This window comes from Leopardus geoffroyi, chromosome D3 (assembly GCF_018350155.1).
Source record: "Leopardus geoffroyi isolate Oge1 chromosome D3, O.geoffroyi_Oge1_pat1.0, whole genome shotgun sequence".
NCBI classification, from domain to species: domain Eukaryota; kingdom Metazoa; phylum Chordata; class Mammalia; order Carnivora; family Felidae; genus Leopardus; species Leopardus geoffroyi.
Window position 1 is genome coordinate 73,091,815 of NC_059339.1, and position 12,729 is coordinate 73,104,543.

The 12,729-nt window shown below is 42.6% G+C and overlaps 1 protein-coding gene across 1 annotated transcript in view; it reads right to left on the reverse strand.

Moving 5' to 3' along the window:
• Positions 1-1,763: 1,763 nt before the first annotated feature.
• The window catches only part of MBD2 (methyl-CpG binding domain protein 2), a 66,794-nt gene continuing 55,828 nt past the window's right edge, over positions 1,764-12,729 (reverse strand). The window contains exons 4-7 of the mRNA XM_045459445.1: positions 12,401-12,491; positions 10,942-11,119; positions 6,200-6,338; positions 1,764-2,237 (exon numbers count right to left, since the gene is read on the reverse strand). Coding sequence (XP_045315401.1) covers positions 6,212-6,338; positions 10,942-11,119; positions 12,401-12,491 — 396 coding nt within the window. The 3' untranslated portion in view covers positions 1,764-2,237; positions 6,200-6,211. The remainder of the gene's footprint in view (positions 2,238-6,199; positions 6,339-10,941; positions 11,120-12,400; positions 12,492-12,729) is intronic.

The following is a 12,729-nucleotide window of genomic DNA, read 5'->3' on the forward strand; positions in this document are numbered from 1 at the left end:
ACAGAAGGAGGGAAGGAGGGAGGGAGGGAGAAAGAAGCCACTCAAAGTCCAGAGAGGAAGGGAGTTGCATGAAGGCAGTGGTTGCGGGAATGAAGAGGTATGGGTGTGAGAAGGGCATTTGATAGTTCTAACAGGACTGACAGGACGTTGGAAGCAAGGGAACAGGGACCACTCAAGGGCACCTGCTTTGAGCAATTGAATGGGATGATTTGCTTCTACCCTTGTTAGGGGATGCAGGACGGTGGTAGATGTGGGGAATAAGATAATGAATGTTCAATTCTGGACATGTTATCCTGTGGATATCTTGGGAAGACCTGGACTTATAAGATGGTCGCCAGTTGGACATCATGTAATGGCTTTCATACCTTGTTCTCTACCTGAGCAAAGTATATAAGAACAAAAATCAAAGTTTTATACGTGTGTACATTGTGTTTTTGCTTTTACCAAAACTGTTTATAAAAGCATGTATATCTTGGTTGGATAGCTTTGTAAAAAGAACATATGATCACCAAGGTGAAGTTACCCCAAGCTTAATTACAGAAGAGAAATCATGGACTCGGGGCGGGGGAACCTAAGAAAAGCCTTTGGACATCCATTCTAAGTAGCTACACCAGTTCTTGAAAAGATATCAATATTGACTTCCCACGGCCACCTTGTTTGGGGCAGTTTGATGGGCCCAGAGGAGGCATCCTTGGCCAGTAGTCTGCCCAGGGTCTGCCAAGTATCCAGGCTCATTTGCCAGTAAGAATGCTCTGAGGAAGCTGGTGGCATAAGGGACAGAAATCAAAGCTGACTATAAATCAGGAATTCCAAGAAGGTGTTACTTATATAGTTTGGCATAAGGTCCAGAGAGACAGCAGCCCAAACCTAGCCAGTTGTATTGCTTTGACTATTATTCCTCCCTTCCTCAGGAACTGGAAGGGTGCTGGAGGTAGTGGTAATAAAAGGTACAGGTGACACTTATATGGAACTGGTCACACCATGGACCACATCATTTCTTGGTCTAATTTTAAAAGAACTCAGAGTGAAGAAGTACATAAACCCTCCCTGTAGAAAGCTATTGTTTCCCAAAATATCTTCAAATTTGCTTACAACCACTCCCTCCTTTTCCTTGGCATCAGATTAAGTATGTTTTTGCTTTTTAAACTCATTTAATAATGCTGTGCCAGTTGTAGTAAATAGGTATCGAAGAATTTAAGTGGTAATGAAGTTACACTTAAGAGTTTCAACAACAACAACAACAAAATAATACCGTGGAGGCCGGGGACTGATTAGTAAAGTATTACAATCTGGCTCATTAAGCAACTCTGCCTGGAAAGTTGCCTCTCTCTGGAGCAAAGGGTCTAACCTGCACCTGTTAACTCAGTAAGCCAGCAGACATGAGAAAACACTAACTGTTCTAGAAAAAACAACAGCCATGGACTTCCAGTACCATCCAAAGGGTACCTGTGTACCTAACTCACGCCCAAGGGAAGGAAATGCTTTATTTTTATAAAACTAACAAAAGTACTAGTCACAGGCAAGAAAAAAAAAAAAAAAAAAAAAACCCTGACACATGCTAGATGGCAACTGAGAATTCAGGGGAAAGCGACACAGTTTTCACGCTATTCGGAGGCGTATTGCAAATGCATGAACTATTCTCTACCACCTCCATTTGAAACCTAAGGCCCAGGGATCACAGCTGACTGTAAATCAGGAATCCCAAGGGGGCGGGGAAGGCTATTTATTATGTGTGCTCTTTTAACAGAAAGAATTCCAATCAGTCTGTGAATATAATCATTTATTTGTCTTTACAGTGATGATGGAAGAATGTACAGGTGTCCTCTTTCAATAAAGTATAAAAATCTGTTTATATACAGTGAAGTCACAATAATCTTTAATTGGGAGATTTATTTGGTACTACTGATCGGTTCATATTAAAACGGGGGGAAAACAAATATTTCACGTAAGTGCTACATTTCCAGTAGATTGCACCTGGCATCAAAAGCTCAGCTTCAACTTAAGCGTCCTCCTTGATATTACAAAAGTCTAATTTTAAGTCCTAGGACTCAAAATAAACATCATTTTTTGAATAATAGATATATACATCAAAAATACATCTAAAAAGGCATTGGTTAGTGCTATTAAAAAGCTGTATGTGCTCGGGTATGTTTTTTTTTCTTACAGGCGAAACCCAGTGGAAACGCTTTTGTTCAATTCTAGAAATTTGCTCTTGGGGAACGTTGGTCGAAAGTTACCTGTAAGGAAAAACAAACAAATTTAAGTAATTCAGTGATGTCTCAGGTGAGGTCAGCAGAACTTGAAAAAGTAATTAGAGGCTAAACTTCACGTAGAACCACATTTTTAAAGTCTTGTTAACATTTCATTACAGCGCTTTGTACATAAAAAATGTTCAACATATCCTCTCATTGTTTCAAGTGCTTTAACAATAACTTTATACTCCTTTTATTTTCAAAATAGTCATATGTACAGCTTTGTATGCTAACACAAATACTATCTATAATTAATTGAATCCATATAAAAACAGAAATCATAGGGCATACAAATTTAAAAAAAAAGAATGTATTAGATACAGCCAAATCCAAACAATTTTGAGAAAATTTAGAAAAACTACTAACTGATTTGCTTTACTTCAGAGCATTTACAGATGACAGATATGCACTGAAGTTTTATTATTATTTCACCTCGGTGAAACAGTACTGTGCAATGGCAGAGTTTATATATGTGATCCCATATCTCAGATGTAGCTACATATTTTAAAACCTTTGCTTTTATGGTTTTCTTCTTGTTGCATTCACTCCTAAAACTGCGATAATCTGGGTACTCCTCTATGATTGTAAAATTTTAACAGTTCTCAACCTGTTATGGATATATATACATATATATCAAATAGGGGCACCCGGGTGACTCAGTCAGCATCCGACTTCAGCTCAGGTCATGATCTCATGGTTCATGGGTTCGAGCCCCACATCAGGCTCTGTGCTGACAGTTCAGAGCCTGGAGCCTCCTTCGGATTCTGTGTCTCCCTCTCTCTCTGCCCCTCCCCTGCCTGCACTCTGTCTCTCAAAAATGAATAAACATTAAAAAACTTTTTAAATAAAAATAAAACAAATAAATAAAGGCCCACTTTGCTAATAAGGAACATCAGAAAGAACCGTGGCATGGTGGGTGACAGACCCAAGCGGAACTGCGTGTTACAGGCTCCATCTCTTACGAGCCATGTGAAGTCGGCCATGACCTACCCTTTGATCAAGCCAAGCCCTACCTATTCTACAGATTATTACGAACACCTGATTACGTTATGTGGCAGTGCTCTGGTTTATGAAACACTTTAGGTGCAGAGAGGACTAAATGAGTGAATTAGGTACATTTAATTCTGAAAACTAAGAAGTACTTCTAATTCTTCCACAACTTTCGAGTCTAATGGCCTGGTCTCATAATACCATTCCCCAGTTTAGGATGTGATACCCATACTCTGAATCTCTCTGTACCCAACATACCAAAACGATGGCTACTTTAGGTATATATTAAAATTCTAATCACTCAATATTATTTAGTTTGTTCCCACCATTAACCACATTTGTGCAGGCAATGGGCAATGCTGGCATTCATTCATTCATTCATTTATTTACTTATAACGCTTATTCATTTTTGAGAGAGAGTGTGTGTGTCAGAGCAGTCAGCACAGAGCCTAACAGGGGCCCGAACACACAAACTGCGAGATCATGACCTGAGCTGAAGTCAGACACTTAACCTACTGAGCCATCCAGGACCCCAATGCTGGCTCTTACATGAACAAAGTGCCTAGTCCCTAAAACCCACGCTTGCTTACATAAATCAGGGTACTGCCTTGATACCCATTTGCAAAGTGATCTGCGATGTAAACAAGGGTCTAATGAAACCTCAGTTAGTAGACCCCTGATTAAATTGTCTTCAGGACAAAGTCTGAAAAACAACAAATGCTAAAAGGCTCTGAAGAGGAGGGCTCTCCTAGAGTCCCTTTTGATGCAATCCAGGCACAACCATTCCAATGCTCACACTGCGCTCCAGAGACAGCATGGCTGAAGCCTTCAGACAGAGGAAACATGCTTCAGACTTTTCCTCTGAAGGACTTACACAGACCACACACACTCATCAAAGCCCATAAAACACATCCCGTCCAGAGTGGAAAACAAGATTCAATACCAACATGGCGTCTTCCTGTCCTCAATAAGGGAGAAAAAAAAAAAGACTTAAAATAGCACTGAACTGGATTCCCATGGTTCTGTGTGTTCAGGAAACTGTCACCAAATGGAGATGCTATCACTGAATACATAATGTGAGGCACTATAATTATTACATGATTTCTGTATCACTGTGGCATGAGCCGCTCCCTGGGTTACGGCAAAGGCACTGATGGGAAGGGAAGGTTGTGTGAACCATTGACTCAGCGTCCCTGCACACAATACCCTGTCTGTGCCTGTACCCTGTCTGTGCCTCTGGCCATCAAGTGAAAAACCTGGAGTCGTCCCCATCACTTCCGATCAGTCACCTGGTCAAGCTGATTCTATCTCCAAATACATCTCAAACGGACCTCTGCCCTTCCTCTTTTTCTCTGCACCCACTGCCAACATTCCTGTGAAGCCACCATCTCTCTCGCTGCCAGGCTACAACAGCCTCCTCACTGGCCACCCCGCGTCCAGGCTGTCCCTGCTCTAATCCTCTCTTTCATTCGGCAGCCAAAAGGAACTTGCACAGAAGCACATCTGACCATGTTCCTCAGCCTTCAGTGGATTCCCGTTTGCTTTAACGTTAAAGCTGGAAACCCTTAACAATAACCCATCAGCATGATAAGATTCGCCTCCACACATTCTCCCAGTGCTCCCCAGACCTACTGTAAAGGCACCAACTTCTCCTTGCTGTTTCTTTTCATGGGAACACTTTTATCCCGAACTCTGGCCTACTGCTGCTTGCCCTTGAGGCTCGACATAAATGTCACCTCCTCAGAGGCTTTGTTGACCCTTCACACCACGTTAGCTCCCCTGCCATCAGCTCCCCTAGTACCTTTGCTTTTCCTTTGTAGCACTGATCACAGTTGGTAATTATGGAACGTGGTGAGCGTCTGGTTAGTACAACTGTATGGCACGTTCCGTGAGCAGAGGGACCGTGTGATTGTGGCCACCACTGTGTCTCCAGAACTAGCACCAAAAGCAAGAATGACTAAGCGGGGCCAGGTGTGGGTCCATAGACTGAAAGGGATGGAGGAGGACAGATTCAAAAACATCTAGGAGTTAGAATTCTAACTCACTCTGTTTGTTCTCCCTCTCTTTCTCTCTCTCTCTCTCTCTCTCTCCCCACAATGCCTCAGTTTTGGCTTCAAAAGACATAAATAAGTCACTGGCTCATGGGGGACAGAAAGCAAGACAAGGTCTGCCGAAACCAAGCAGGATGGCAGTTGGGAAGCAAGATGCCACATTAACCCCTGGAGCCTGGACCACAGCCACTTAAAGAGAATATATACCCACCAGGACAGAACCTATGACACTCATGTGAGCTCACGACAGGGTCAAAGTTTGTATGTTGTAAGGTAAATTATTTATTATCCTTTAAAATGTCCTTCTGAGTCTCTCTGCATCAGGTCTATGCTAGAGAAAACCTACTTTAGGGCCCTAATTTTCAAGAGCGGACAACAGGGGCGCCTGGGTGACTCAGTTCGTTAAGCATCTGACTTCAGCTCAGGTCATGATCTCGTGGTGTGAGTTCCAGCCCCACATCAAGCTCTGTGCTGACAGCTCAGAGCCTGGAGCCTGCTTCAGAGTCTGTTTCCCTCTGTCTCTGCCCTCCCCTGCTCGCAGTCATTCTCCCTCTCCCTCTCTCTCTCGAAAATAAAAAATAAAAAAAACAGGGAGGGGGGGAACAACAGACCCCAGAAAGATAGTGTGGCGGGGATGACCGCCACCTTCACCACCTGCGACCGCTCTCCTTTCTTCCACCTGGCATTACGAGAGGAGGTTAGACTCCTTGCAAGTGGCTTCAGGGCTGTGAGTGTCTTCACGTCATTAGGACAAAAGGGTGATTCTTAAACACAGAAGAGGCCGAACGGCGCCTGCTCACCCCTGCGGGGGGCGTCTATACTTTGCTGAGGCAGGCCACAAAGGGCAAAAGCGAGAAAATCAACCATGTTCAGGTGCAAGCCCCTCCCCCTCTGCTCTCAGTTTACCTGATCATATTCTTAGGCTTCATCTCCACTGTCCATTTCGATATCCATTTCTTCCGTATCCGCAGCTCGTGACAAGATGTCTGCCATCAGTGCTTCTTCCAATTTTTTGCGTACTTGTTGTACTCGCTCTTCCTGTTTTCTTTAAAAAAAAAAAAAAAGTAAAATCACACTGATGAGCTGGCAAGTACTGGAACCATGCAGCTGCTACTACAGTGTATGTTTAGTTTATCAAAATCACGAAAACTCCCGACAGTACATTTCCTTCTCCTTAATTTTGCAAAACTTTCTCCTACACCCACAAAGCCAAACTGCACAGGAGGCGGGCCTTGCCAAAAAGAGGAAACTTCAGACAGGCAGGTATCCCACATCTCGCTGAGAATTCCTGGCAGGAGTGGATTTATTGCAGTGACCTCTTCTTCAATTTCAAAACTTTCAAGTATGTGAAGATTTGGGGCTGTTGCTACAAGGGAGATTAGAAATAACTTGAAAGCAGGGATAAAAGAAAAGTTATATGGGAAATAAAGAAGGGGAAGAGATTTGTTCAACAAAGCACAGAGGAAGATGGAGGAAATGGGGGCACGATGGAGTGCCGCATTCTGTCTTTGTTGGGGGCCAGCCCGTCGGAGCTCTTCCCTGGGTTCCCAGTCCTACCGACAGCAGGCCATCACAGAGAAGCCAAGACCAAGGAGAAAAGCCGAACAGCATCTCAACTGAGATGAGCTGAGAGGTTAAGAACATGCCACAAGTTTCTCTGTGTCTTGGGGATTGCAGTGGGACCTCAAAAGTGAAAGTTAATAGCACCAAGTCATAAAAAGAAGTTCTGAACCATTTGGTGGGAAACAAAGCCCTGGAAGAAAGTCTACTGGTATGTACTTTGTGTCTAGAAGGGGGGGGGGGGTGATTTTTCTCTGTCGATATTGAGGAAAATGAAGTGCAGTGCTGCCTCAAACCTGGGAAAGTGGTGGGGTGACATTCTGGAAGAGCACGTGAAGCTTCCCTGAGGACGTGCCCCTTGCGTCCTCAGCCAGTTGTAAAGCTGCATGTGCTGTGCTGTATCCCAGCCTGCACGTTTCTTGATCTCCTGAGACTATATCCCAAGTGAGAAGCTAACATAAAACTCTACAGCCACAAAAACTTTAGATGTCCTCTTTACTGCAGTCAAAAAAACAGCACAAAGAGTTAAAAGGTACAGGCTTCCACTTTATACATGAATTTTCACAAAGAGGAAGGCTGTCACTGAGTTAGCCTCTGCCATGTTAAGAAACTGGAGTTGAACAGATTTTCATGTAGTTGGAGCAGGGTCAAGAAGAAACATTGTTTATTTCTTACATAGTCAGTCTCCCCTCGGGCTCCCTGACTCAAGGTTTATGACAAATGGTGTATCAGTCTCATCGGCAATCTCTCACTCCTAGTAACTGAGTATGAGAATCTGCACAAGTGCCCCAGAGTAATCCCATTAGGAAGAAAACAGAGCAAATCTAATGTTTGCCATCGATTCTCTTTTGTCTTGAGCGTTCCTTCCCATACTTATGCAAGCTGAAATAAAGCATCTGCATCTGCCCATGGTGGTAGGCAGAACTGCAACAGTCCCTGCCCCTGGAGAGACTCCCTGTGGAGTTCCCTCCCCTTCAGGGAAGGCAGAACTTGTGAATGGGCTGGGATGTCCCTCCGTGATTAGGCTACTGATCAATGGGACCTTGAGTTAATCAAAAGAGATTATCCCAGAGGGCCTGACCTCATAAGAACTCTTACAAGAGGCTGCGCCCTTTCTGAAAGAAGTGGGAGAGAAAATGTGGAGGGAACCTCAGGGCAAGGAACTGTGAATAGCCTCACCCCACATCCAACAAGACACCAGGGGCCCCAGTCCTACAACTACAAGAAAATGGATTCTGCAAAACTCACAGGACCTTGAAAGAGGATCTTAGAAGGGAATGCAGTGCAACTGACACTTTGGTTTCCGCCCTGAAAGACCCTGGGCAGAGAATTGACTTGTATATCGGGCCCAGGCCTCCAGCCTACAGAACTGTGAGCTATAAATGGGTGGTGTTTTAGGCTGCTAAGTTTGTGAGGACTTGTTACTTATATTAAAATAACATCCAAGGATTAAAATGTTATCGAACATGCTGAAAAAAATATATACTTAATGTTTAGATCTTTAAATTTTTTTTTAAGGTTTATTCATTTCTCAGAGACAGAGAGACAGAGCATGAGCGGGGGAGGGGCAGAGAGGGGGAGAGACACAGAATCCGAAGCAGGCTCCAGGCTCTGAGCTGTCTGCACAGAGCCTGATGCAGGGCTCGAACTCATGGACTGCGAGATCATGACCTGAGCCGAAGTCGGACGCTTAACCGACTGAGCCACCCAGGTGCCCCAATGTTTAGATCTTTAACTGAAGGTCTAATATAAACAGAATATTGGCAGGGCACCGGGACAGCTCAGTCGGTTGAGTGTCTTGACTTCGGATCAGGTCATGATCTCACGGTTTGTGAGTTCCAGACCCATATCGGCTCATTCCTGTCAGCGCGGAGCCTGCTTCAGATCTTCTGTCTCCACCCACTCTCCGCCCCTCCCACCCCCCTCAAAAAAAAAAAAAAAAAAAAGCATTAAAAACAATTAAACAGAATATTGGCTGCACAATTAGAGAAAGGGTAATAATTCCATTTGCAATAATTTTGAACCTGTATTAATTCAACAAGAAATGTGTGCATAATAATTTCTGTTATGACAATTAAATCAAATGGATAATTTGTTAAACAAGTTTACCCTAAAAGGAAATCATGGAGATCTGGCTTTGAGACAGTCTGCTCTACTATCAAAAGATCTGCTGTTGAAGGCATCAGCATTCCCATGACATCACCCAGAGGCCCTCAGTCTACGCCCACAGTGACCTGGCAGAATCCCTACTGATTTACCCGGTATTCATTCCAAGACAGGTAAGAACCTGTCTCCAGGGTAATTTCCTTCCTCAAGGGTAAGAATAATCCAAAGGGCAAGTCGCTTCCTCCTCTTGAATTACATTTTGTTTTTCTTAAAAAATAAAGGTGATCAGGGTTGCCTGGGTGGCTCAGTCGGTTGAGCGGCCGACTTCGGCTCAGGTCATGATCTCACAGTCCGTGAGTTCGAGCCCCACGTCGGGCTCTGTGTTGACAGCTCAGAGCCTGGAGCCTGTTTCAGATTCTGTGTTTCCCTCTCTCTGACCCTCCCCTGTTCATGCTCTGTCTCTCTCTGTCTCAAAAATAAATAAACGTTAAAAAAAAAAAAATTTTTTTTTTTTTTAAATAAAGCTGATCAATTAAATTCCATGCAATCAATGCATGTGAATGCAACTTTGAGTCATTTCACATCTTTGCAAAAGGAACTACTTTAAAACCTAGCAAGTGCTTTACAATTACAAACCTAAGTAGACTCACGCATTTAAAAACATTTTCATGCCACCTTTTCATGGATTTAGAAAAAAAATACAAATATAAACATTTTAAAATTCTATGATTCAAAACTGCCATCTGCTGGTTTTGTCTAGGAATAATACTCTAATAAAACTTTCTGATTTAACATTCAGAGGATAGAAATGGTGAAAGATATGCATTGTCCTATTTTTAAAGAAAATACAGGGGCGCCTGGGTGGCGCAGTCGGTTAGGCGTCCGACTTCAGCCAGGTCACGATCTCGCGGTCCGTGAGTTCGAGCCCCGCGTCGGGCTCTGGGCTGATGGCTCAGAGCCTGGAGCCTGTTTCCGATTCTGTGTCTCCCTCTCTCTCTGCCCCTCCCCCGTTCATGCTCTGTCTCCCTCTGTCCCAAAAATAAATAAACGTTGAAAAAAAAAAAATTTAAAAAAAAAAAAAAAAAAAGAAAATACAGTGCACTACAATCTCATAATAAGGCAATGATATTCCAGTTCATAAATCCCATATAACAATTTCTTTGTGCTCTGAATATCTGGAATAGTTTGCTTCTTTTGAGCAATGGTTTGCTCATACATTCTGGGCATTATCAATCTGAATTGTACATTTTCTTTTCACTATTTGCTGCTAAAAACTAACTTGTGGAGCAGTCCTGGAGTAAAAGAGGTTAAGAAATGAAGCTCGTGTCCTCTCCTTACCCCTGGCTCTGTTTTACCACTTTATGCTTTACCCTTTGCTTGATATTTGCCATTTGCTTCTCACCGAGCTTGTGTCTGTGCGTGTGTGTGTGTGTGTGTGTGTGTGTGCGCGCGCGCGCGCGTGTGGCCACCTTAAATCTTTACCTGAAACAAGATGAAGCAGAAATGAATAAATCTCTAAACTAAGCCTAAGAGAGTAAACAGAATCAAGATAAGCAAACTGACCTTTGAAAGCACAAGTCAGCTTAAAGCAGCATGGTTACAATCTGTTTTAAAGAAGACACTGGTTTGCAGACAAACCAATGCAAAAAGCAATCACAAAAGGTATCACTGAATGAAAGGGGTTCTTTACAGCAGAAAGGCAGAACCCCAAAATGCAAAAGACACTGCAGTAACAATGTGTAGAGAGTACAACTGATGTGTCCTTCAGACATGACCGTGATGATACTTCCAGCTTTTTTCAAGCATGTATTTGTTTTAAATGTCCTATATCACCTTCCATTAGTTTCACAAGAGTTATTAAAAAAAAAAAAAAAGAAAGTGTAACTTTCTGATCGATTCATCATCACTTAACCAGATGTGCCACAGAAACTAGGAGGCAGTATAAAGTTTATCAAATAGGAGTTATATTATAACTGCCTTACCTAATGTCTTCATCTGTGACAATGAAAGCCTTGCAGAGGGGTTGAGATGTGTTCAGCCAAACAGCGGGGTTCTTTTCCACAGCAGGGGAGATCTGCCCTGTGATTGGCGCAGAGCTTGTGTGCAAAGCACTGGCAACAGCAGATAAAAGGGTCTCGTCATTACTACCTGGACCAACTCCTGCGATCAGAAATACAAACTGGTTAAAGGGACTTCCAGATGTGCTAAGCAAATCTTACATAACCTAAAACAACTGACATTTTTATGCTTGTTTGGGATCATATATTTAAAAGGATGATATCGTATCTACTGAACAGTTATCATATACCAGAGAATTAACACTCCAAAAAAAAAAGTAACAAAATGGTTGAGCATTTTAATAAAATTTTAACACAACTTCAAAATACATTCTCCAAGGTACTAAACTGTTTAAAGTTGGCTACGTTTCTTCAAGCAGGGTCAATTATTTTAATGAGCTAAATCCCTTCTAAAGTCACATGGTATTTGAGTTTCCCTACTAATGCATCCCTCGAGTCCTACAATAGTTACTCCTGTAGGTTTCAATATTAATTTCTGGCAATATCTCCACACTTTTCTTTTGTTTGGGACTTCACAGGAAAAGCCAACGCAAGCATGCTGCACCTGCAGCTCTCACATCCTTTTCAAAAACCTAACCAAATATCCAAGTTAACCAATTAATAATAACCAATAATAACCAATTAATAATTGCACACCGTGACTACCTACACCGTGACTGGCACCAGGACCGCATTTAAATGCACTGCTTGAAGTCCTAAACTTATGAAACCAGTGAAAGCAATAATTTCCAAGAAAAGAGAGGGATGCGATCATGTTCTAGCCATGAATTATGACAATTTTTGAGCAACCCACACTAGATCAACATTTGGAAGCTGAAGTTCTAATACTTGAAAAATAACGCTCCTCTGGAATGGAATTAACATGGGATATGACAGGCACACTAGTTAACTGATTTCTATACCCCGCAGACCCCACTTGGGCCAAAGTGCCTCAGTTCCCACTGCTACATGCAGCAGCAGTCTGTGCAGGGAGAGACAGACGAGTTATTAGCTGTTCTTCTGGTAAGAGGAAGAGTGAAAGAGCCAGCATTGAAGCCAGACGCTGCTTTGAGCAGGAAGCTTGAGAAATTCTGCCACTCGGCTGCATTCGGTTCTAAAAGCAGCACATGGGTCGATTTATACGGTGAACCTAACCTAAAGCCAAAATTCTTACACAGAAAAAAATCGGAAACGTCCCTGCAACACTGCACAAGCTCTTCAAGTACACTCTCCCTGGGTTTACACCAACACAAGAGGGACATCATCCAGAAAGGCACACAATCCCCCAAAGTAAAGACCCTGCCTCAATCATTTGTGACTCCCACAGCATCTAACACAGAGCCTGACACATAGTAGGCACTGCTCAACTGAATTTGGATAATACCTTGAAGACCTTTAGGTAGTTCCATGGTTTTTATAATTTGTTCTGTTACATCTGATGCACTAAGTCCTTGTAGCCTCTTCTCCCAGAAAAGCTGTAAGGCAAAACATCACTGTTAATAGACATTCTTGGACCAAGAAAGTAGCGCATCGATGCTGCTGAATGATGAAACTGAAATCATTTCAAGTGTTTCCTAATTTCCCCACTTTTGTCCTTACATATACTAAATGATACTCCAAATATGAATTATTTCAACATGTCATAATTCTTTAAAATGATATTAATCAAAATTTTCTTATTTATGCAATCTATTCACTTGTTACAGTATTATA